Here is a 25,595-nt window from a genome sequence, read left to right as displayed (position 1 = left end):
TTAAATAGAGAAAATTGAAAAAAAACTCAGTGGAAGCCACTTGACTTCTGAGGTGCGATCGAAAACGAAAGCATTTTCTTCCGGGTTTTCGGCGTTCGGCAATGGAGACTTTCGAAAATCGAGGTGCCACGGTACCTTGGGTTAAGTGGTACATCGGGTTAAGTACTTAATTCGTTCTGGAGGTCCGTTCTTAACCTGAAACTGTTCTTAACCTGAAGCACCACTTTAGCTAATGGGGCCTCCTGCTGCCGCCGCGCCGCCACTGCACGATTTCTGTTCTCACCCTGAAGCAGTTCTTAACCCGAGGTACTATTTCTGGGTTAGCAGAGTCTGTAGCCTGAAGCGTATGTAACCCGAGGTACCACTGTAGTTGGTTACGGGAGCCATGGGCGCAAAAAGGTTGAGAACCACTGCCTTAAGCTATTTATTTTCAAAGCGTGGGAAGGCCTGGGGCTCCTTGAAATCTCTCTCTCTTTTTAAACACCTTCCTGTCGTGCCTCCCCCCCCCCCCACAGGAGGAAATGAACGCATGGATCCAGGCCATTGCCTCTGCGATCTCGGACAAAGCCGAGTTGTCCACAAGCACACACAGCACCCCAGCGACGAGCCGCGCCCAGACCCTGCCAGCCAGTGTGACAATAACCAGCGAGTCCAGTCCTGGCAAGCGGGAGAAAGAGAAGGAGAAAGACAAAGAGAAGAGATTCAGCCTTTTCGGGAAAAAGAAGTGAACTCCCTCCTATCTTTTACACGCTGCACCTCTCTCGACCGTTCCAGTGGAATTCCAGCATGCAAGCTCAGAACCAATACATTACTCTCTGTGCCTAATGTTCCTCAATGTGATTTAATTTTTTAAATTTTTTTTATTTATAGAGCATTTAAAACAAAACGAAAAAATACACAAAAAGATTCTAAAGTTACAAATACGTCTGAGGTGCATTGGGCAGCTTCTGAGTAAAAGCGAAGAGCCAGGTTTTTGGTTGTTTTTTTTCCTTTCGTTGTTTTCCTTCCTTTTCTTTCTCTGGTTTTTTCTTTTTTCTTTTTAACGAGGTTAATGTAGATTAGATCTTTACTATTTAAACTGTTCCTCGATTTTTTGAGGCTGTCTTGATAAACAACAGTGCCCCACCCCGCCCCAACCCATCACTATTTTAGTGTTATTGGAATACAAGGTGCTTGCAAAGTTCCTAAGCCCACAGAGACAGACACACAGAAACACACAGAGACACTTTTTTCACTTCCGTCAGAGGTTGTCGTGCTGAGCCTTGGCTACTTGGTTCTCCCCACTGCGAATCTAACCCCGGTAAATGAAATGGTGGCATATTCTCTTCTACCGTGACAAAAGAGTGCAGCTCAACATTTAACGTACAGGCCAAAACCATTTCTATATCCGGGCATCTTGTTTATGTGAACTTAAAACATGGACGTGATGCTTTCTTCCCCCCGTCACCGCCCCCCCCCTGCCAAAACCCCACATCCGGCAACGACAGTTAAGAATGTTGGTATTGGAAAAAAAGAAAGAAAGACTTAGCATACTGATAACGGTTTTAAATAATCTGTAATTTTGATTAATTTTTTTTGCTGAAATACATTATATTGTATGTTTCAGATAATTCTAGTAAAAAAAAGTATAATAAGGCTAGATGTATAATTAAAAAAAACAAAACCCTTTAAAATCATCGATTAAGTGTAAAAGTGGAACTGAAGCATTTACTGGAAGAAAAAAAAACAAAAACAAAAAAAATGTTACTCCAATGGTTAACTTGCTTGTCAGCAGCTACACTGTGTTATAATTTTGCTACATTACCTTTTGCTCTTTGATACATAGTGTGCATTTCTCTGTCACTGTAACTATTGTAATGAACAATTTTCATCTTACTGCACAATCAGAAAGAAAAAAAAAAGAAATACATTTAATAGGAATGACTTCTCAATGACTGGGCCTGTAGTCAGGATAGTACTGGAACTGGCTTTCGGTTGTATGGAACTGTACCTCTAGACTTTTACCCTATCTGTTAAATATATGCTATGTCATTAAAATGCTTTTAAAACTAAGCCTGGCATGTTCAGATTCCTGCTTCCTGCTTCTCCCTTTTAAAAGTGGGTGGAGAAACCAGATATTGATTTGGGGATGGGTAGGATGCGGGTGGCGCTGTGCTGAGCCTAGGGCTTGCCGATCGGAAGGTCGGTGGTTTGAATCCCCACGATGGGGTCCCTGCTCCTGCCAACCTAGCAGTTTGAAAGCACGTCAAAGTGCAAGTAGATAAATAGGTACCACTCCGGCGGTAAGGTAAACGGCGTTTCCATGCGCTGCTCTGGTTCGCCAGAAGCAGCTTAGTCATGCTGGCCACATGACCCGGAAGCTGTACGCCAGCTCCCTCGGCCAGTAAAGCGAGATGAGCGCCACAACCCCAGAGTTGGCTACGAGTGGACCTAATGGTCAGGGGTCCATTTATTATGAAAGGTCTTGATGAAATCTTATTTGGATGAACATGGGAAGCTGGGATTAGGTAGATTCCCACATGAGAGGAGAGGGGCGGGGGCGGAACAGATATTTCCTTTGGGTACAATCCTTTGTGAAGCAGTAAAATTGGAAGGGAAATCAGGCATTCATACTTGACTTTAATTGAAACACAAACTATGTGCACTTAATGACCAACAAACATTATATATAACCTTCCAACAGTTTGACTTCACCCCCAAGGGCACCCTCCTCCTTTGTCTCCCAAAATAGATGGATGCCACCCAACTGGACTATCTGCTCTTCCTTATAGATTCAACCTCCCAGGATCCCGGTATGTGCATTGTCACCTCTGCTTTATATTACAATGAGTGTGACCAGCTGGTAGTGGAATTCACAAACCAAATGATTTGACGCCCTTTGCCAAACCTGGCATTCTGATCTTTTCTTTCCTTCTTCACCTCTCTCCCTCTGCATCTGGACTTGTGGCTTATGAACATGCGAAGTAGCATTATACAGAGTCAGGCCATTGACCCAACCAGCTCATAGCCATGTACACTGTGCCTTGCAGACTATCACCACCCCAAACCTTGCTATCTTCTTGGTAAGGCAGCCTCAAAGCTGAAAAAATACCGTATTTACCTTTTATGGCCAAATTACATCGCAAGAATTAGATTGGATGGCGCATTTACATTTGCCAGCAAATTCTTCTTTGGTTTCAAGCTTTTGAAAATTGAGGTGCACATTAAATTCAGTGGTGCACTATATTGGATACTGTACAGTAACGCTTATTTTCAACTTCAGCTAAATCACACAGTTTAGTTCTGCCATTGTTTTAATGCAGACACACAGTACAGTCTAGCAATTTGTTCCAAACATGGCAGCTGTGATGCACAGAAGCAGATCCATGCCTCCACATCTGTGACTTTACTCCAAGGGAATTAATAGGTAAATTTGCCACCACAAGCGTATTTTGAACTGCAGCTCCTTTCCTTAAGGTTGCATGCACACAATACAGTTAAAGCACATCTCTCGACGCCACAAGAATCATGGGAACTGTAGTTTATTAAGGCTGCTGGGAACTGAAGCTCTGTGAGGGCTTAGCTACGGTCCCTAAGTATCTTTCAGAGAAAGCTGCTGTTTAAAACAACCTTCATTTAGCTGATTACAGGGCTGGTGCGAAGTGAACTGTTTTATCTGCAGTAAGAAAGAAGAGAAAAGGCGCTTTTACAAAATGCAGGGGTTTTTTAAAAAATATTTTAGTAGTTGCCCTTTCTCCATGTATTTATACTTGATTCATTGCACCTTTTATATGCCTGTTTTCTTTGTCCATGAAGTTTTCTTGGCAGGGATACTGGAGTGGCTTGCCTGTTCCTGCTCCAGGTGGATCACGTTTGGTCAAAACTCTCCACTATGACCTGTCCATCTTGGGTGGCCCTGCATGGCATAGCTCATAGCTTCTCTGAGTTATTCAAGCCCCTTCGCCACGGCTAGGCAATGATCCATGAATGGGCAGACAGGAGTGCCTGGCGTGCTCTGGTCCATGGAGTCACGAAGAGTCGGACACGACTAAACAACAACATTGCACCTTAAACATGGTGCTAAGTAACTGGAGGGCAATACAAATATTAGCAGATTTGCATTTTCCCACCCTGCAAAATAACGTGGGTGGGATTTACCTAATTAACCCCACCAGCAAAAGCCCTGTGCAAGTGCTTCTCTCATTGGCTGAAATTGGCTCAGGGGTGTGTGTGTCTTGAAAACCACTAGCATTGAGGAGGGGAGTGGGGTGGTTCCATCTGACAAGCTGATACTCATGTGCAGAGATTGAACATTTATAATAGTCTTCACATACACCATGCATCATGTTCAGATGTTGCCCATCAACAATTAGCATCCAGACTGCAGACAGAGCAAGGACACACTGGTCACGGTCTTTTCTACTGTTGTGAGATTTTTCCACTTAAATTATAATAATTATTTATACATTTGCATATTGCAATTGCCAGGCCAGGCCCCCTCCTAGGCTACACCCTTCACTGGTCTTACTCTATGCTCTTCCTAGGTGCTTTTGCTCCACTCATATGTGTCCCTGAACTAGCTTAATACTGTTTACTTGCAAGGATGGAGGGTGGAAAACGCCTTGCTCCCTGGCACCTTTAGCTAAGCCATTTCTAGTGGGAAGTTTGTCAGCTTCCCCAAGCCTCAAAGATTCACTTCAACATACATCAAAGAGTAATAATACCACTTTTCTTCATTCTGTAACCAACAGCCGTTGGCCCAGGTTAAAAATAAAATAAATAGAATCACCTTTTGTATCCTGCATCTCTCTCTGTGTGTGTGCTACTTTGGCACATTACCAGAGGAGAGGAAGCCCTAATGAACAAAGCATTTATGCTCTGAAAGCTCTGTTGCTGTTTATAGAAAGCTCAGCCATAGCAACCAAGGACAGGAGTGTCCCAACAGATCTTAACTGCCATGAGAGCTGTATCGGTGGTGTTGGTGGGGAAATAGTTCCTAGAGCAATTAGTTCGTCATCCTCCTGCTCTGTTGAAATTCAACAGCTTAGCTACATAACGCAGAAGGGTTTTAAAGTGAAATGTAACCCAAAACAGTACGATGGGGTTCTGACGCTCCCCTCGCTTAGTCTCCTAGGAAATCAAAACACTGCTCTACACAGAATTTCACTAATGTGTATGCGGTTCAGAGGAATATTACCCTGAACAAATAGAGTTATCAGATCATTTCAGCAAAACATTTCACACTGCACCTGTCCGAATAATAGAAGCTGCAATTCTATGCAGATTTCTTGGAAGTAAATCCATTTACCCTGGTGCCCATGCTCACCCCCAATGTATAATAAGATTGACTTTTAAATCAACATTGTTTGGAATTTCTACATAGCATGACTTGGAAGTGCATTGTGCCTTGGTTTTTTTTAAACCACTGGGCGCAGGAGCAAGAGAAATGCTTAATTTTAACAAGGTTATGTTCCTTACCAAATGTGCATCGGTGAATCATCTAATCTATAAACTAATACAAAAACCTCTGGGTTTCTTTGCAGGTTTGGTTGTGGGGAAGTTTTTCATTAGAACTGCTTGGTGCACAAACAGGAAACCAGTGCGATTATGAAGTGAGGACTGTAACCTGGGCTCCAGGGAAACAAATCATGCCTCTGTATCAAGAAAAATAAGGGGGGGAGGAAGAGCATTGGAGGAGGAGGAGGAGGAGGAGGAGAAGGAGGAGGAGAAGAAGAGGAGTTTGGATTTGATATCCCTCTTTATCACTACCCGGTGGAGACACAAACCCGGTTCCCCAGATTACGAGTCTACTGCTCTTAACCACTACACCACACTGGCTGCAGCAGTTGCCAGAGGGAAAAATAAGATGGAAGGAAGTTGGAGAAAACAAATGCCAGCCTTCCCAACCTGGTGCTCTCCAGATGTTTTGGATTATATTATATTATATTATATTATATTATATTATATTATATTATATTATATTATATTATATTATATTATATTATTATATTATATTATATTATATTATATTATATTATATTATTATAATAACTGACATACAGGCTCCCTGTGACTCCTAGGAAATCCAACAGCCAAGAAGGGCAGACCTGTTTAGTTTCAGGAGGAGATCAGTGCCAAGTGCCCTTCGAAGGGAAGGGGGATTTTTTCAAAAAAAAAAATGCCACCGTCCCCAATGGGAAAAGTGTCAGAGGCTGCTGGTCAGCAGCAGGTGTATCCCAAGCCTACCTTGGGAAGGTGAAGCTGTGAGCTCAATGGGGAGGTAGTTCACACCCCAGCCATCTCCAGGGCACACGACAGCCTTTGCCTGCTGCCCATCAGGTGTTTTAGACTACAACTCCCATCAGCCACATTTAGCAGAGTCGTAATCAGATGCGTTCGAATCCCCACGACGGGGTGAGCTCCCATTGCTCGGTCCCTGCTCCTGCCAACCTAGCAGTTCGAAAGCATGCCAAAGTGCAAGTAGATAAATAGGTACCACTCCGGAGGGAAGGTAAACGGCGTCTCCGTGCGCTGCTCTGGTTCGCCAGAAGGGGCTTAGTCATGCTGGCCACATGACCCGGAAGCTGTACACTGGGTCCCTTGGCCAATAAAGCGAGATGAGCGCCGCAACACCAGAGTCATCTGCGACTGGACCTAATGGTCAGAGGTCCCTTTACCTTTAATCAGATTTGTAGCGCTGGGGTGTAGAGCTGATGGGAGTGGTAGTCCAGAACACCTGGAAGGTGGCAGGTTGGCAAAGGTTTCTCAAAATTGCACTCGCAGCTGTTGTTGGACTCCAACTCACATCATCCCTGACTATTGATCCTGCTAGCTGGGGATGATGGGAATTGTAGTCCAACAGCAGCAGAGGACCCAAGTTTGAGAACCACAACCTTATGGTATGCATTGAAGCTGAGCTCTCACCTCCTCCTCATTGGTTTGGGGACAAAAAAAGGCCCCATATATGCAGTAATGTGTTGGAAATCTTGTTGCTAACCTGAACCAGAGCTTTAAAAATTACAAATTCGTTGAAAGCTTTGTACCAGCTATAAAATGCGCAAGGAGCTTACCATAAAACGTACATCTGAACCAACAGAAGAAATTGCATCCTGCAAATGCAGGTTGCATAATTAAAGTGGATTTGCTGCAACAGGCTCACTCCCACCCCCACCCCTGCCAAATAATGACCTTTGTTTGCGGTTCCCGTAAATAAATCAGAATACGGTAAATGCTCATTGGAGAGGATCTCACTTCCATGAAAGCGGGTGTAGAATTGCAGCCCAAGCCCCACTAAATTTAGGGTAAAGCTGAATTATGAGTAAAGCTTCACAGGCGATCAGGCTAAATCGGAAAGCTTTCCGAGCCTAAAAATATGCCACACACGGACAAGAAACTGAAGCGGCGCAAGGAGCGTGCAACTCCTGTGCACGTTTACTCAGAAGTAAAACCCATTGTGTTAAAGCTATGGTTTTCCCAGTAGTGATGTATGGAAGTGAGAGCTGGATCATAAAGAAGGCTGATTGCCGAAGAATGGATGCTTTTGAATTATGGTGCTGGAGGAGACTCTTGAGAGTCCCATGGACTGCAAGAAGATCAGACCTCTCCATTCTTAAGGAAATCATCCCTGAGTGCTCACTGGAAGGACAGATCGTGAAGCTGAGGCTCCAGTACTTTGGCCACCTCATGAAAAGAGAAGACTCCCTGGAAAAGACCCTGATGTTGGGAAAGATGGAGGGCACAAGGAGAAGGGGACGACAGAGGGCGAGATGGTTGGACAGTGTTCTTGAAGCTACCAGCATGAGTTTGACCAAACTGGGGGAGGCAGTGGAAGACAGAGATGCCTGGCGTGCTCTGGTCCATGGGGTCATGAAGAGTCGGACACGACTAAACAACAACAGCAAAACCCATTGTGGTGGGCGGCGCTCCGAGTCCAGAACTGAATCTTATTCAGTTTCCCTTTTATTCATTGTGCGCGATCCCCTCTCCAAAGAAGCCACCCCGGCCCCGTTAGGAAACAGTGTGACGTGGCAGCTAAAAAAGCCTAATGCAATTCTGGGCTGCATCAATAGGAGTATAGCATCTAGATCAAGGGAAGTAATAGTGCCACTGTATTCTGCTCTGGTCAGACCTCACCTGGAGTACTGTGTCCAGTTCTGGGCACCACAGTTCAAGAAGGACACTGACAAACTGGAACGTGTCCAGAGGAGGGCAACCAAAATGGTCAAAGGCCTGGAAATGATGCCTTATGAGGAACGGCTAAGGGAGCTGGGCATGTTTAGCCTGGAGAAGAGGAGGTTAAGGGGTGATATGATAGCCATGTTCAAATATATAAAAGGATGTCACATAGAGGAGGGAGAAAGGCTGTTTTCTGCTGCTCCAGAGAAGCGGACACGGAGCAATGGATCCAAACTACAAGAAAGAAGATTCCACCTAAACATTAGGAAGAACTTCCTGACAGTAAGAGCTGTTTGACAGTGGAATTTGGTGCCAAGGAGTGTGGTGGAGTCTCCTTCTTTGGAGGTCTTTAAGCAGAGGCTTGACAACCATATGTCAGGAGTGCTCTGATGGTGTTTCCTGCTTGGCAGGGGGTTGGACTCGATGGCCCTTGTGGTCTATTCAAACTCTATGATTCTATGATTCTATGAAACCGCCCAGAGGCATCTGGCGCACAGACGGGGAACGAGCGGAGCAGCTCAGCCGGGCGAGGCGAGGCGCGGCCGCTTGCGCTCGGCACCCTGGGACATGGAGTCCCCCCGCGCGCTCTCCCCGCGGCGGCCGGCGGGGCTTGGAACTGCGCTTCCCGTGAGCCTCTTGGCCACAGGCGGCTTGGCTCGGCGGGCGGGCGGGCGCGTGGGAATCCGCGGGGTTTCCAAGGGGATGCGCCAGATGCTGCTGCTGCTGCTGGTGAGGCGATGGTGACGCAGCTGCGCTTTCCCTCCCTTTCCCGCCGAATGATGAGGCGCTTTCTGGCCGGGGCTGCCTAGGAGACGAGCGGAGGGCAGGGCGGGGACGAGGCGGCGTGACGCGCGGGGGGGGGGGGGGGAAAGCTGAGGCGGCCGAGGAGGAGGAGGAGGGCGACGAAGGTCCCTTCGCCTTGTCGTGCGGTCTCCTGCTCTCCTCCTCCTCTTCTCCTGGCTTCCAGTCTCATAGGCGTCCCTTCTGCTCATGACAGGTGACAGTCAAAATCACTGTCTTGTGACGGGGGGGGGGGAGCGTCGTGATTATTATTATTATTAGTATTATTAGTGATAAGAATCCTGGATTCTCTTCTTTTTTTCCAAGTAAATTTTTATTATTTTCTTTAGATATTCTTTTTCTAACAATCCTTACTATTACCATATATTCCCTTTGACTCTGCCAAGTCTTGACTTCCCTCCCTCCCTGCAATTGGTATATTCATCACATCTTATCGCGGACATTATTCTAAGAATCCTGGATTCTCAGCTCTCCTTAAACGAAGTTTTTAGCGTTTGAGGAGGCAAAATGTGCAGTCGCTCCCCTCTGTATATATATTTATGAGGCATAGCTGTCAACGTTTCCCTTTTTTTTAAAAGGGAAATTCCCTTATTCCGAATAGGGTTCCTCGCAAGAAAAGGGAATAGTTGACAGCTATGTTATGAGGAGACTTGGCCCGAAGTGTTTTGCTTTGCCCTCTCTCCCCCCTAGAAAAATGGCCGTTATTAATATACTAATAATTACCGTCACACTGTTGAAGGGCATTGCGTTTGACACAGAGGAAGCAGGAAGGAGGCATGGCTTGCAGCACCTTTCCAGGAAAGGCAGTCTTGTTAATTGAGGCACTGCCTCTGCTTCGAATCATAGCATTGTAGAGCTGGAAGGGACCACTAGGTCATCTAGTCCAACCCCCAACCCCCCGCGATGTAGGAATCTTTTTGCCCAACTCAGGGCTCGAACCCACGACTCTGAGATGCTCTACCAATTGAGCACTAAGCCCTTACTGAGTTCAGTGGGGCATTTTTCCAGATAAGAGCATGCAGGATTGAAACCTCCTTTTTTGTGGGGGGAGAGGGGACATGGTCGCAGTTTATAGAATTGCGCCTTGAAGGGAATAGAAGTCCTTCTCCCACCCAAGGTCTGTTTCTTAATACTGGGAAGTGGGGTCTTCCAAGGACACTGGCTGATTCGGTGTTCTGGATATTTTGTTTGCTTGATTATGGGTTAGGTGCCGACTTGGTCTTGCTTAGGGTGGGCCCAATGAAATAAATTGGGGTTTAACTAACCCCATGAAGCTGCCATTTACCTCTTTGCTCAGTTACAGGCAATGACAGCCTACCGGTGAGAGGAAAGAGAAAAAGATTAACCGCACATACTACCCTGAGATCCTGAGGGAGGATAGAAATTTTGTTTCTGGGTCTATTTTAAATACCGTTGCTTAACCAGTAGAACTTGTGAAACAGTAAAATACTAAGCATTGCTACGTAGTTGATGCTTTCGTAGAGTAAAAATCAGTAGAAAATGCAGAGGAGAAAGGAATAGTTCTATTGAGCATGGCTAGAGCACACTGTTGAGTAACCAGAGGTAGATCTTGCATCTGTTTTGGATGATTTCGATCCTTTGGTCATGCTTGCTGAGAAGTAACTTGCATCGTTCACAGATTGCCCTTGTTGCACAGTTCCACCCCATGTGGAAGACTTGGCCAGAGTTCTGTAGTTGTAATTCTCTTATTTTGTCAATGAAACTTAAAATAATAATAAAAATCCTGAAAATAAGTGTGGAAGGAAGGGAAGCAAGTAGAATTTGTGAAGCAGTCAAATAGTAAGCCCTGCCTGATATGTCACCCTTGGCGTATGGGGTGCTTTTACAGAGTAAGATAAGGTAGGTCCAGAATACATTTTGATTGTCAAGGTGACTGCTCTGTAGATTCTGATATAACTGCAGCAGGGGGAAATCTGAGCACATACAAATTGTGTTTGTTTTTGCACAGCTGCCACTTCATTCCGTGTGGTTTGTAAGCTCTCTCTCACACAGGGAAAGTAGTCTTTGTAATATTTTGCTCTTACTGCTTAAAATCAAGATCCTCAGCTACACACAGCTTTTATTTAACCTATAGCTACCATGCCTTTAATGGGGCTTATCTCTGTGGCCTCAGTTGTGCCGTAGGTTTCATCAACTTGTTCTAAACTACCTGTAGAAGAAATGGTTCTCAAAAACAGGAAAGTTGTGGACCTTTTCTCTCTCTAATTCCCTTGCTTTCCTTGTTTACTAGGTTCTTTTCGCAGGAAAGGTCTCAAACCACCTGCATGGCAACCTTGCAATTAATGAAATTACCGGTTGCTCCACCTTGATAGGGATGTGTGAGCAGAGGGATCTTGCATGGAAGAAATAGTTTCTCGCCCTGGGTCTGATAGTGGCTGGCTGCAAGGCTGGAGTCTTTGGATCATTAAATGAGGGTGATATCCAACTAAGTCCTTCTCAGAGGACATGGTGAAAATAACGACCTGTTAGGGTGATACCTAGTGTTGGTCATATTTAGAGTATACCTGAATATCTGACTAAGTTTGGATGTCACCTTCAAGGTCCCATTCAGTGTTAAGAAGTGGAGCTGAGCTGAATAGGGACCATGGTCCTTTTTGCAGTGGAATCCCAAAGACACAGGAGGCGAAGGAGATGGCAGCAAGGAAAAACTTGAGATGGGCAAGATAACTCGTTCAGTTCCTGTTGCTGCTCTGCTAATAATAATAATAATAATAATAATAATAATAATAATTTATTTATACCCAGCCAGATGGGTATAAATTCACCAGCCACTCTGGGCGGCTTCCAACAGAACACTAAAATACAATAACCTATTAAACATAAAAAGCTTCCCTAAACAGGGCTGCCTTCAGATGTCTTCTGAAAGGGTGGGATAACCCCTTCTAAGTTAACCACATAGCTGAGTGAAGCTGCAGATTCTTAGCAGCTGATGGCAACTCTCTGCCTCCATCCTCATGGTATCTCAGACTTCAAGGTACCCGTGCCTCCTGATCCCTGCACAAATTGGGGGGAAACTGCTTTGAGCAGTTGTGCTCTGGCTGTGTGGTATCGTTTATGTAACTAGCTAGTGGGAACACTTCCCCCTCCTCCCTTCCCCTCCTGATTTCCATAATGTTTGTCACTGCTTCCTAGTGTCTCATTAATTCACCTCCATTGGGCAGTGGTTGTGTGTGCCATGTGTGCATGTTCTGGAAACACCCCCCTCGCATTTAGTAGTAGAGACGAGTTTGTTATCATGAGAAACCACAAGACTGGCATACATGTTCCCCCCCCCCCTGCCCACTGGAAATATTCTTGTTATGAGAAAGAGTGAGAAGGGGGGGAATGCCTTATTTTGATTTACAAAATGTACCCTGGGGAATTCTAATATGCTTTATTTGATAAATGAGGACCATTTCATTGCTTTTCTATATGCAAAAAAATGGGTTCATCACTATCTACATGCTTCCCTTTAGTTCTGGAGGTGGGGTGCGGTGGACAGGTGGTACTGACACATTTTTTTTAAAAAAATTATACTGTAGAGTGATTAAATTGATCGACTTGTATGGATGGCTTGCTTTTATTAAGGTTTCTTTCCTTCCTCCCCCCCTCCCCCAGAAATTTCCTGTCTTTGCACTAAGTTGCAAATGCATTAAGATGAAAATCCAGAGGAAACCACTTTGTCGCAGTTTCAGAGCCATCACACAGTGAATTAAAGCTCATTGCTTGCATTTGAAAAGAACGGGCGGATTCCTGTGCCAGCTGCACCTTTTTTTCCACTATAAAAATATTAAAAACTATATTTAAAAAACGCAGTGACTTTCCCCTTGCAAGAAGATGCGTCGGGCAGAAGCAGCATAGCACACCACCGGCGTCCTGCGCCTGGGCGATTGTGACACCCGGAACAGGCTCCTTTGGGTGGAATCGGCATGCAATAGTTCCATACAGCGTTGATTTGCATCTGTGTAGTTGCCCCCCTCCTCCCAAGTTGCCTGGGTTGCAAAACAGGGAGAAAGCAGCAGCTGCTCATCTTTGGCAGTAGAAGATTATGGTGGCAGCTCGGCACTAGCAAAAGCAGCAGCAGCAGCGGTGGTGGCGGTGGCTGAAGCAGCAGCAGAGCAGGACTTTGCCCGGATGCATTTTCCCCTGAAAACCATCAGCATTGCAAAGTGCAGCCCCCAGACTTGGCAGCCAAGCAGGAATTGGAAGCCTTCGTAAAAGGAAGGGAACCGGGGAACTGGCAAGGAACAGCAGGGGTGGAGGGCAGCACCACCAGCTTTTTCCCCTGTGTGTTTCTAGGGAGGGGGGGGGTCGTCTCTTATCATGGCGGATCGGACAGCTCCTAGATGCCAGCTGCGTCTGGAGTGGGTATATGGGTATAGGGGTCACCAGTGCCGCAACAACCTGTACTACACGGCAGGCAAGGAAGTGGTTTACTTCGTGGCTGGAGTCGGGGTGGTTTATAACACCAGAGAGCATAGCCAGAAATTTTTCCTGGGGCACAACGATGACATTATCAGGTAAGGAGCGGTGGGCTGGCAGGCTGGGGAGGGGGGCAGGGAGGGGAGGAGGGGGGGAAGGTTTGGCAAAGCAGCCCACAACTTCTCACGTTTGTTTTTTTTAAACATGCCTCTTGCAATTTAGGAAAGCAAATGTATCCAAAGATGTGTATGCGAATTGCTGTGTTCACCTGGATCTCATCTGCTCTGTATTTTTCCTCTTGTGTGGCATAGGATCTTGGTGGAGGTTAAGTTTAATTGCACCCCGAATTGGGAAGGTCATTCAGTGTTCCTGGAAAACTAGACTTTATTTCTCATTGGTCCAATTATTATTATTATTTTTTTGGTTTTTGAAAACTAATGCCTGTACAGTGATAACAGGTATAGATGATGCTGTTCCCTCAGTAACATCTGGGCATCTGATACATAAATCTGTAATACATCTTTTCTCCCTCCAGTCGGTTTTGTTCCTGAACCCAATATTTCAGCGCTTTGGTAGAGCTTATGTCCTCTTCCTCAATACATTTATTGGAAGTAACACTTGCTTCCACCTAAGACTTGCTCCAGCTTGTTTAGGATTGTGGTGTCGGTTGTTTTTTGGAGGGGGCTGGAGACTCACGATGCCTCCTGTAGGTGTCTACTCGGAAGTAAGCCCCATTCAGTTCAGTGCTGCTTATTCCCAGGAAAATTGACATTGGATTGAAGCCTCAGTGCGGCCACAGAATGTCAGAAGGATAATATACTTGTTTGCTTTTGAGAGTTGTCTGTGTATACAAGGGAGCTTTCAAGTTTATATCATGAAACAGGCATATATTGTCATTTATTTCAAAACACAGTTGTACAAGTAATACAGGAAAACAGCTGGGATTTTCCCTCTCCCATTCTACTATTCTCTCGGTGCTTCCCAAGTGTATTAAGAGTTGGATTTTATATCTGGGTCGTCCTAATTTCATTCAAATTTTCCTGTGCATTCAGAAACTTTCTATTTAAAAGCCAGCATGTTTTCCTGTTAGTAGAATCTGACTAGTTTGGAATCTGACTTACAGTTCTGGATTCTCCTTGATATTCACCAGTGGGGCTGCCTCCTTTAACTTATCATGTATGCAAGTTCCCATCTACCAAATGTGGCTCCTATTTTCATTTTGTTTCTGGTTTATCATCGTGCCTCTAATTATTTGCATTAGACTGACATATCTGCAGCTCTTCCATGTAAGCGTGTTAATTTGCAGAATGTTTCTTGTAGCATGACAATAATATGCATAGTTTATGAAATATCATTTTACCTGCTTTAGATTTTTCACCAAGCTCCAAATTCTAGATTTTTCCAGAAAAAAAGTGGGATTTCCCACTTTCTCCCTTGGAAGATCATAGCTGTTGTGAAAATAAATCCCTCAGATCCGTACAGCTCAATGTTCATTCCATGTAACCAACTCTTTATTTACTTGGAAGTAAGCCTCACTGAAATCCATAAGACTTGCTTTCAGTTAAGGCCTGGTATGTGAGAGTGAGGGTCAAGCTCACAGACTGGCCTGGTTTGGACACAACAACAAATAATGGTATATAATAATTTTCTTCGCTCTGGTGAAACTTTGAGAAAATCAGAAGGTTTTCGATCTGATTTCAATTAGCCATGGTTTGCTGTTGCATCTGAAGCCTAGAAGCTGATTTACTCAGCTAACCACAGTTTATCTGGGTTCAAACATAATGCTTGATTGTGGTTAGTTTAAAAGGAAAGTGGAAGCTTTTGAACACAGGAGGGGGAGAGGGGAGTGGGGTGCACCTGAGCCTCAGCTCACTCTGGATTGTTCCCATAATAAGAACATAAGAATAGCTTGCTAGATCAGGCCAGTGGCTCAACTAGTCCAGCATCCTGTTCTCACAGTGGCTGACCAGATGCCTGTGGGAATCGTAGAATTATAAAGTTGAAATGAATTCCTGAGGATCATCTAGTCCAGCCCCCTTGCAATGCAGGAATATGCAGCTGTACCATTCGGGGATCGAACCCGCAACCTTGGCATTATCAGCACCCGCTGGGACCAACTGAGCTGTCCAGGAAGCCCACAAACAAGTCATGAGCACAAAATCACTCTCCCTTCCTGTGGTTTCCAGCAACTTGAATTCAGAAACATACTTTCTTTGGCAGTGGAGGTATGAATAGCAAGTTTAGGAAGTTCTTGATGAATCCGCATTTATTCCGCTCTAAAAAAATTACGACTCAGCTGTCTGTCCAAATACTTGGTGAGGTAGAAGAACAATCGCAAAGCACTGGAAAATAATTATAGCAACAACAATAAAAGACAGCAAAAAGGAAGAGCGACAGCAAACTTATCTTAGAACATCCCAAGGATATGCAGGCAGGAGGGACTTCACTTTTTACCATGGTCAGCGGGGTGATACAGGATGGCGAAGCTAGGATGGGCATGAGACTGTGGGGCCAAAGTTGGTGTTGCAATTAATTGTACACTTTTAAAAAGTGTGAATAGCACCTGCAGGGGTACTGAGCAGCAGCAGAAACACAGGGGATGGACAGGTAGAGAGTTTAAGCATCCCTCACCTGCTTCAGTCTTTTTTTAAAAAAATTGCATCCCTAAAGGTTCTGTTGCGTCGGGGTGGGGGTGGAGACCTCCATCAGTGGCGGACTTTGGTAATATGACACCCTGGGCGAGGACAAAATTTGGGTTCCTCCCCCTAATATTTCTCCCCTCCACACACAATAATTCTTTTTGGTACAGTTGTTTTTGTTTTTATTACTATTACTATTATTATTAGCTTGTGCCCTCTCAGCTTGGCACCCTGTTTGATGGAACCATAAATCTGGTACTGCCTGCATTGGTACCCATAATAAGAGATGGTAAACTATGTCCTATATATATATATCAGGTAGTTAGTGAGTGATATCTGGCTATCCGGTTTCCATTTGGGCATTGTAAGTACAATCTGGAATAATAATAATAATAATAATAATAATAATAATAATAATAAAAACAAAAAAACAAAAAACAACTTCCTGACAGTAAGAGCTGTTCGACAGTGGAATTTGCTGCCAAGGAGTGTGGTGGAGTCTCCTTCTTTGGAGGTCTTTAAGCAGAGGCTTGACAACCATATGTCAGGAGTGCTCTGATGGTGTTTCCTGCTTGGCAGGGGGTTGGACTCGATGGCCCTTGTGGTCTATTCCAACTCTATGATTCTATGATTCTAATAATAATAAAAATAAAAATAAAATAAAATTATTTGCAACCCCTCCCATCTGGCTGGCTTCCAACAGAATATTAAAATACAATAGTCGCTTAAACATTAAAAGCTTCCCTAAACAGGGCTGCCTTCAGATGTCTTCTGAATGTCAGGTAGTTGTTTTTCTCTTTGACATCTGGTGGGAGGGCATTCCACAGGGTGGGTACCACTACCGAGAAGGCCCTTTGACTGGTTCCCTGTAACTTGGCTTCTCGCAATGAGGGAACCGGAAGAAGGCCCTCGGCGCTGGACCTCAGTGTCCAGGCTGAACGATGGGGGTGGAAACGCTCCTTCAGGTATACTGGACCGAGGCCGTTTAGGACTTTCAAGGTCAGCACCAACACTTTGAATTGTGCTTGGAAACCTACTGGGAGCCAGTGTAGGTCTTTCAAGACTGGTGTTATGTGGTCTCGGCGGCCGCTCCCAGTCACCAGTCTAGCTGCCGCATTCTGGATTAGTTATAGTTTCCAGGTCACCTTCAAACTATTATTTGCTGTACAACTTTCTAAAAAATTGTTCATGGAATAGTTCATAGTTGTTTCAACCTTTCTAACAACAGTAGCATCTGTACACAATGCATAAATACGAAACTGAGGCATAAATAGCCTTTTGGTTCCTAATTGATAATTAAAACTGCTGTTGGCTGCAGAACACAGTTATTTGTCTTCCAAGTATTATTATGCACTTATAAGCGACACAGAAAGCATGAGAGAGGCTCACATGTGTCTCTAATGTTATATATGAAAATATACCTGGAACTAAAGAAAATTCTGACTCTGTGAGTCAGGTCCTGTTACTACAGTGTTGTTTCAAGTAAATGTAAGAGACACTGCTTGTCAAAAGGACTGAATAAGCAGAGCTCTTGGGCTTCAGTCGTTTGTTTCAAGGAACTGTTTTCTATTAGCTTTTTCATGTTGGAAAAGACAGCTGGATTGCTGCAGAAGGTAACTAAGGCCATGGAGCAATGAACTTAGAGTAAGCCCAGCAACATTCAGTGGAACTTGCAGATAACATGGCATTAGCCTGACTTACTACCGTTTCTCAACATGGTATTGACATTTACCTTTTAGTAAGTTCAAGCCTTTCTGATAAATCTCTGTGTTCTTTGCATTCCTTTTTTTTATAAGTAAATTTGCCATAAGACTTTAAATGTGGGGTCACCGTAGTAATGGTGTCTCTACGGCATCCATAATGGCAAATTTTACAAGCTTGTTGTAACATTTATGTGCAAAGGTTTAAAAAGTCATACGCTGTCAGTTTAATTCCCCACGTCCCCCCTTTTTGAAAGTACATCTTTCTGTGGGCACTTCCAGACTATTGCTGGTTTTTGGATTCAGTCACATACCCGTAAATTCTGGTGACACAATTATAGTTTATTGGGAAGTCTTGCACAACAAATCCATTTCACCCAGTATGCTTTCATTTAATGGTCAGGTGTTTTTGCATGACGGCGTCTTGAGCACCCCACCATGAGCTAGCTGGAGACCAGTTTTTGGGGTTTTCCCGGGCCAATGCGATGGCCAAATGAGCCTCGCACCAGCCTGGGAAGTGGATCATAGCCTGACTCATATTCGTCCAATCACAAGCCGGTTGCACAGCTGGCTCCGCCCCAGAGGCGGGTCGGACAGAGGCTCTAGGCTTCACTCTGGTCCATCTCTGGGATATTTAAACCCGCTCAGCTTTCCACCTCCTCATTTTTGGCTGAAGTGACGGTTTAGGCATTGGGCATGCCTGAAGTCTTTGGTGGAGGAGATGCTGTAGCCTCTGCCTGCCCCTCCAGGCTTCAGGGGTATCCCATTAAAAGGATCTGGAAGGAGTTGCTTCTGTCCAAATGCCCAAGCAGGGGCTAAGGCCATAGCACTCCTCAAGGCGGCGACCCCACAGGGGGTCCCTACTTGATGTGTCTCATAGGCCCCCTTCACCCCGGATTGACCCCTAACAGGTATACCCCAGGAGGCATGCTGCTGGTGCCATGTCTGTGCCAAACCTCTACCTCTTTAAACAATGAAGTTGGCTCAACTGTCCTGTACTGAGAGATGGACATGGGTGCTGGGAGTTCATGCAAAAGATCCAACTTTTATAGAAGAAGAAGAGTTTGGATTTGATATCCCGCTTTATCACTACCCGAAGGAGTCTCAAAGTAGCTAACATTCTCCTTTCCCTTCCTCTCCCACAACAAACACTCTGTGAGGTGAGTGAGGCTGAGAGACTTCAAAGAAGTGTGACTAGCCCAAGGTCACCCAGCAGCTGCATGTGGAGGAGCAGGGAAGCAAACCCAGTTCACCAGATTACAAGTCTACCGCTCTTAACCACTACACCACACTGGCTCTCTTATAGGGGAAGCGACGGGGGATAGCACTGGAACAGTGCTTCTTTAATGCAGTGTCTTCTAAACTCTGCACAGACACCTCAGAATGGATGTTCATTAAATAGCCAACGTTGTCAAATCCACCTGCAAACCAGTCAGGATGAATGTTGAATAAGCAGCTCATTTGGAAGCGCCCTCTATGTTCCTGGATATTCCATATCTACTTAGGGAGCCTTAAGCAGGGCGTGAGAACAGTTGCCGGTTGCTGTTTGTCACCGGCATCTCATATCTCTGCTGTCTCTGAATGTTAAGTTTCCATGTTATCTCCTAGCCAATGGACAGAGTTCATTTCATTGATAGCGTTGGAACACCTCTGCATGCACAAGACTGGTCTACACAATGAAGGCTGCTCACTTCTACCTGTATGTTTGTTGTGATCCACTAGATCAGTGTTCCCCAACCTTGGGCCTCCAGCTGTTTTTGGACTACAATTCCCATCATCCTTGACCACTGGTCTTGCTAGCAAGGGATGATGGGAGTTGTAGTCCAAAAACAGCTGGAGGCCCAAGGTTGGGGAACACTGCAGTAGATGAAATGATCCTATATACACCCACCCACCAATCGCAAACACATCCCCGTGAGCGTACATTCTTTATGTAGCCAAAACAGCACCATCCGCATGCAGGAGGGAGGTATGAGCAGGCTTGGCAGAACTCCCAAGATTTGCAGAATGAAACATCCTTGGAATCCCCCACTCACCCAGCGAGGACTGAGCATGCGCGGTGGGTATGGAATACTGACTGACTGAGGTGGGGGTAATGAAGGGAACGGTCTGGCCGGCTGGAACCCTGAACAGGAGCGCTTCAAACTGCAACATCTTGTTGCAGGCCCGCTTTCTTTGTAAATGTCAATACCGTGTTGAGAAACAGTAGCGAGGCAGGCCAATCCCGTGTTATTCCGCCGAATTCCATGGCGCTCATTCTGCACGCCATTGCTTCACGGCCTGAGAAACCACTATAAGCTAATAGAAAAGAGTTGATTGAAACAAATGGCTGAAGCCCAAGTCAGTGAGAACTCTGCTTATTCAGTCCTTTTGACAAGCAGTCCCTCTTAAGTTTACTTCAAACAGCGTTGGGTCACAGCAGGTAATTTCAATAAACTGCTTCCTCGCACATTTTAAGACCCTCTTCTCCCTTGTTATGCCTGTGTTCTGGTGTTGCTCTCCATCTTCTCCCCCTTTTTCCCATCTCAATACAGTACATGCACACAGCCATTATTCCATTGAGCTTCTAACCTCTGCTTGCTCTACCTGTGCTTCTGTTCATATGGATAAGGGTAAAGGTAAAGGTACCCCTCCCCGTACGGGCCAGTCTTGCCAGACTCTAGGGTTGTGCGCTCATCTCACTCTATAGGCCGGGAGCCAGCGCTGTCCGCAGACACTTCCGGGTCACGGGGCCAGCGTGACATCGCTGCTCTGGCAAGCCAGAGCCGCACACGGAAACACCGTTTACCTTCCCGCTAGTAAGCGGTCCCTATTTATCTACTTGCACCCGGGGGTGCTTTCGAACTGCTAGGTTGGCAGGCGCTGGGACCGAACGACAGGAGCGCACCCCGCCGCAGGGATTCGAACCGCCGACCTTTCGATCGGCAAGTCCTAGGTGCTGAGGCTTTAACCCACAGCGCCACCTGCCTCCCACGTTCATATGGATACTAAGGCTAAATCAAGTAACACAAGGAGGAATGCACACTCTGTTGGTGTGATCGCAGTTCTGCTTGAACAAAAACGCTAAAGAGCTACGGATAAGAGCAGAAATAGAGCAAGACGCATTAATTAGACAAACACCTGGAAGTTGCCTTTGTATTATTTGCTTCTGCAAGTTACTAATGTTTTTATTTTTTTAAAAAAAATAGCTGCATAACTGACCTGACTTTTAAGATACGTTACAATAACTTCCTAAACAAAATATTCCATAATTTCATAAATCATATTTTCTATTCCATTCCATAAACCCTGTTTTGTTTTTCAAGTTTTATTTGCTTGCCTATTTAACAGAGTAAAATTTGATAGTTACTCTAGATGAGATCAACTGCAAGTTCAGACCTGTATTTTATTTGATGCAAATTTGGTTGACTGCAAGATAATGCAGTGGGATTAAGGTCTTATCTCTTGTTTTATGGTGGAATTCTTTGTCTTGGGGATATTAAAACTACACAGCAAGCTTGCTAATCTCTTCTGAGCAGCCATGTAAAACAGGGCGAAACTTTAATAATAACGCAGAATAGGGTCAGTCTGCCAGTCCCGATGTTGGTTTATACGTTCCACCTGTATGTGTATACACACACACACACACACACACACACGTATTAATGCACAAAGAACGCTGGGGTTTAGGGTTGCTATGAGTAGAGTGGCTCTTCATTTCAGTTGTTGCACTGCTTATCTCAGCAGGCAGAAACCATATTGGAGGATATCTGCGTTTTGCTCTCTTGACACAATTGAGGGAAAGAAACTCCATGCTTGAAGCAATGTCATCCTTTGATGGGTTCATAGATGTTATTTCACAGGAAAAGCTTCAAACAGAGCCAGGAAACCAAGTCCATGGTGGACAATTAAGCGCCCTCTTTGCAGCGAGACACTGACAACCAAAGATACACGAAATTAAATAGCAAATCTATTCTTCTTCCCTTCCGTGTCCTTATTAGTGGCATTCTTATTACATACCGTATTTTTCCTTCTATAAGACGCCCCCATGTATAAGACGCCCCCTATTTTTGACATTCTTTTTTAAGGGGGGAAACCTAGCCTTATACACGGAAAAATACGGTACCGACTGTCCTCCAGTTACAATCATTTGCTGCAGATCAGCTTTGGCAACGGACTGAACAATCCTGTGCTCGTATTTATGCAGGTGGATGGAAACACACTGCTGTTATGCTAGCAGAGAGTACTTGCTCAGCTGGGGTGAGGGAAACAAGCAGAAAATCCAAAAATGTCAGGAAAAATAGCAGACCCACTGTCCCTGGAAATATTCTCAGGGTCTACCAAACAGCAGTTGTGCTGAAAATGCAGCCCAGTCAGAGAGAGAGAGAGTGAGAGAGAGAGGAGGAGGAGGAGGAGGAGAAGAAGAAGAGTTTGGATTTGATATCCCGCTTTATCATTACCCTAAGGAGTCTCAAAACTGCTCACAATCTCCTTTCCCTTCCTCCCCCACAACAAACACTCTGTGAGGTGAGTGGGGCTGAGAGACTTCAGAGAAGTGTGACTGGCCCAAGGTCACCCAGCAGCTGCATGCGGAGGAGCGGGGAAGCGAACCCGGTTCACCAGATTACGAGACTACCGCTTTTAACCACGACACCACACTGTAGTGGATTTGCTACTCCAAGGGCACGTCCATATTTTATTGTTAAGTGTTAAATATATCTTTTTGCTACTGTCCTTGAAAACCTTGTTTAAAGGCAGGATAGAAAGTTATAAATAAGTCAGTAATGAATCCCATAAGGCAACTTCCATACAGTGGAATGAAGAGAGGTGGGCAGGTAAAAAGGATATTGAGACATGAATGCATCTGTTGTTTGAATAAGGGCTCTGCTCCGTGTCCCAGCCACTCTTAACTGATAGCTTGTTTGTGTATTAAATAGAGGGGTTGTAATGCTGTTGTGGGACGCGGGTGGCGCTGTGGGTTAAAGCCTCAGCGCCTAGGACTTGCCGATCGAAAGGTCGGCGGTTTGAATCCCCGCGCATGGCGGGGTGCGCTCCCGTTGTTCGGTCCCAGGGCCTGCCAACCTAGCAGTTCGAAAGCACCCCCGGGTGCAAGTAGATAAATAGGGACCGCTTACCAGCGGGAAGGTAAACGGCGTTCCGTGTGCTGCGCTGGCTCGCCAGATGCAGCTTGTCATGCTGGCCACGTGACCCGGAAGTGTCTGCGGACAGCGCTGGCTCCCGGCCTCTAGAGTGAGATGAGCGCACAACCCTAGAGTCTGTCAAGACTGGCCCGTACGGGCAGGGGTACCTTTACCTTTTTAATGCTGTTGTACAGTACCAAGCCTCCCAAGGCAGTTTACAATAGCTATAGGTACAAACGCCATGCAAGAGTAGACAACACTCCCAATTCCAGTAAAATATAACGTTAAAAAGCAGACATAGCAGATGGAGTGTTTACTGAAACACAGCACAGTAACATTTCCGAAATGCAGAGTGGGATAAGTAATTAAGGCTCTTCTAGAGACTGAGAATTGGGACGCTGTGGGTTAAACCACAGAACCTAGGACTTGCCAATCAGAAAGTCGGCGGTTTGAATCCCCGCAACGGGGTGAGCTCCCTTTGCTCGGTCCCTGCTCCTGCCAACCTAGCAGTTCAAAAGCACGGTAAAGTGCAAGTAGATAAATAGGTACCGCTCCAGCAGGAAGGTAAACGGCATTTCTGTGCACTGCTCTGGTTCGCCAGAAGCGGCTTAGTCATGCTGGCCACATGACCCGGAAGCTGTACACCGGCTCCTTCGGCCAATAAAGCGAGATGAGCACCACAACCCCAGAGTCGGCCACGACTGGACCTAATGGTCAGGGGTCCCTTTACCTTTACCTTTACCTTTAGAGACTGAGAAGAAGAGGTCAGCCTGAGTAGCTCAACTGGATGAGAACATGGTGCTGATAACACGAATGGCTGCAAGTTCAATCTCCATTTTCCTGCATTGCAGGGGGTTGGACTAGATGATCCTCAGGGTCCCTTCCAATTCTATGATTTATATTTCCTTGGGGAGGATAGTCCCGGTATATGAGGTTACCACCGAAAAGGGCCCTGTTCCTGATATTCTTTAATCTGACAGCTCTCACCAGAAAGGGAGGGTCTTAGATGCTAATCTTAGAGCTTGGGCAGGTTTGTATGAACTGTTTAATTTTGATTACTTAATTTCTATGCTGCTTAATACATTAAAATATATATTTAAGAGGTGTGCAAAAACCTGTGTTCTATTTAGTTGCACTATCCCTATCCGGGTACCACAGGTTTGCTGAGTTTCCCAGGGGTCCAAAGGATGGGAAAAGCTGTTTCTTCACCCTCTGTCCTCTCCTCCTCCAGATGCTTAAAACTTTAGAGGTCCATGCTAGTATCTTAAGAGGGTGTTTGGGTGGTTTTTCCCTAAAGTCCCCCCCCCCCCACTTCTTCAAACTTTGGGGTTGCTGTAAGCTTGCTAAAACTTCACTTGTGTGTGAGTGTATATATTGTGCCAGTGCTATTTTTATAGAAGAAGATGTGCAGGAGCTCATCATGAACTTCTCCCTTGTTCTCTTAGAATGGCAGTGGTACCCACTTGAGAGGTGCTGGAGCTGAGCTCCGGTGAGCTCCAGCTGAAAAATAAATCCCTGTATAGTGCCATTTGGCTACCTAAGGATCAGTACCCAGAGAATGAATTTGCTGTCAGTAAAGGTCCGTATAGTTAAAGCTATGGTTTTCCCAGTAGTGATGTATGGAAGTGAGAGCTGGAGCATAAAGAAGGCTGATCGCCGAAGAATTGATGCTTTTGAATTATGCTGCTGGAGGAGACTCTTGAGAGTCCCATGGACTGCAAGAAGATCAAACCTCTCCATTCTTAAGGAATTCAGCCCCGAGTGCTCACTGGAAGGACAGATCCTGAAGCTGAGGCTCCAATACTTTGGCCACCTCATGAGAAGAGAAGACTCCCTGGAAAAGACCCTGATGTTGGGAAAGATGGAGGGCACAAGGAGAAGGGGACGACAGAGGACGAGATGGTTGGACTGTGTTCTCGAAGCTACCAGCATGAGTTTGACCAAACTGAAGGAGGCAGTGGAAGTCATGAGTGCCTGGCGTGCTCTGGTCCAGGGGGTCACGAACTACACGACTAAACAACAACAAAACAACAACAAGAGAGCACAGTCTTTTCTATAGGAATATGCATTGCTATGGAAAATAGGCTTTGTTGATCATGCCTATCAGCCGTACAATGCCTACATGATCAGATAAATTACTTTTGCACCCATCACAGTCCTCCCCCCCCTTTTAATATAGCACAATTTTTGCTGCTGAACCTTTCGTTCTTTGGAAATCCACAAGCATTGCAATCCTAAGAGGGATGGTGATTCAGAAGCAACACCTGCTGAGTAAGGCTGCATAGGATTTCACAAATATCTGTCGCATGTTTGCTAATTACAGGCTAGGTTACAAGATGAGGCTCTGTTAAAAGTCACAGAAGGGTAAGTCACTGCAGGTTTCAGCACACAGCTCAGGACATCTACTGATTCCTTGCCAAAGGAAGTTATTTTATGTGCATACAATGACATTGTTACACCAGAGAGGAAAGAGGCAAATTCTGAATTGTCTCAAGGCTCTGATACCTCCAGTTGTAATTAGTATATCAGCTTCTGGCTCGTAGTCAAGACTACTATAGTCCTCACGGTGATGGTGACCTTACATATTTTTCAAAGGATATGTCCGACAAATTAAAAAAAGACCGTCAATATCATCGTGAGCTGGAGTCAGCTACCCATTAATAGTGGTGACCATATCCATTTGTGTTTTAATCCCTTATTCTAATTATTTCATGGAGAATATTTTGCTCAGGGGCTTGGGAAGTCTATTTTTATTAAAT

The 25,595-nt window shown here is 45.2% G+C and overlaps 2 protein-coding genes across 5 annotated transcripts in view; both read left to right on the top strand.

Annotated features, from left to right (window-relative positions):
* The window catches only part of SPTBN1 (spectrin beta, non-erythrocytic 1), a 244,532-nt gene extending 242,480 nt beyond the window's left edge, over positions 1-2,052 (top strand). For all 3 annotated transcript variants that reach the window (XM_077925439.1, XM_077925438.1, XM_028725090.2), the window contains one exon: positions 516-2,052. In XM_077925439.1, the coding sequence (XP_077781565.1) occupies positions 516-728 (213 nt within the window). In that variant the 3' untranslated portion in view covers positions 729-2,052. The remainder of the gene's footprint in view (positions 1-515) is intronic.
* A 6,991-nt stretch (positions 2,053-9,043) lies between these two features.
* Positions 9,044-25,595, top strand: part of EML6 (EMAP like 6) — a 175,782-nt gene continuing 159,230 nt past the window's right edge. For both annotated transcript variants that reach the window (XM_077925440.1, XM_028725094.2), the window contains exons 1-2: positions 9,044-9,151; positions 12,574-13,475. In XM_077925440.1, the coding sequence (XP_077781566.1) occupies positions 13,279-13,475 (197 nt within the window). In that variant the 5' untranslated portion in view covers positions 9,044-9,151; positions 12,574-13,278. The remainder of the gene's footprint in view (positions 9,152-12,573; positions 13,476-25,595) is intronic.

Source organism: Podarcis muralis, chromosome 3, assembly GCF_964188315.1.
Source record: "Podarcis muralis chromosome 3, rPodMur119.hap1.1, whole genome shotgun sequence".
Lineage (NCBI taxonomy): Eukaryota > Metazoa > Chordata > Lepidosauria > Squamata > Lacertidae > Podarcis > Podarcis muralis.
Note: the sequence above shows the minus strand (reverse complement) of the source record. Positions and strands in the feature narration are given on the sequence as shown.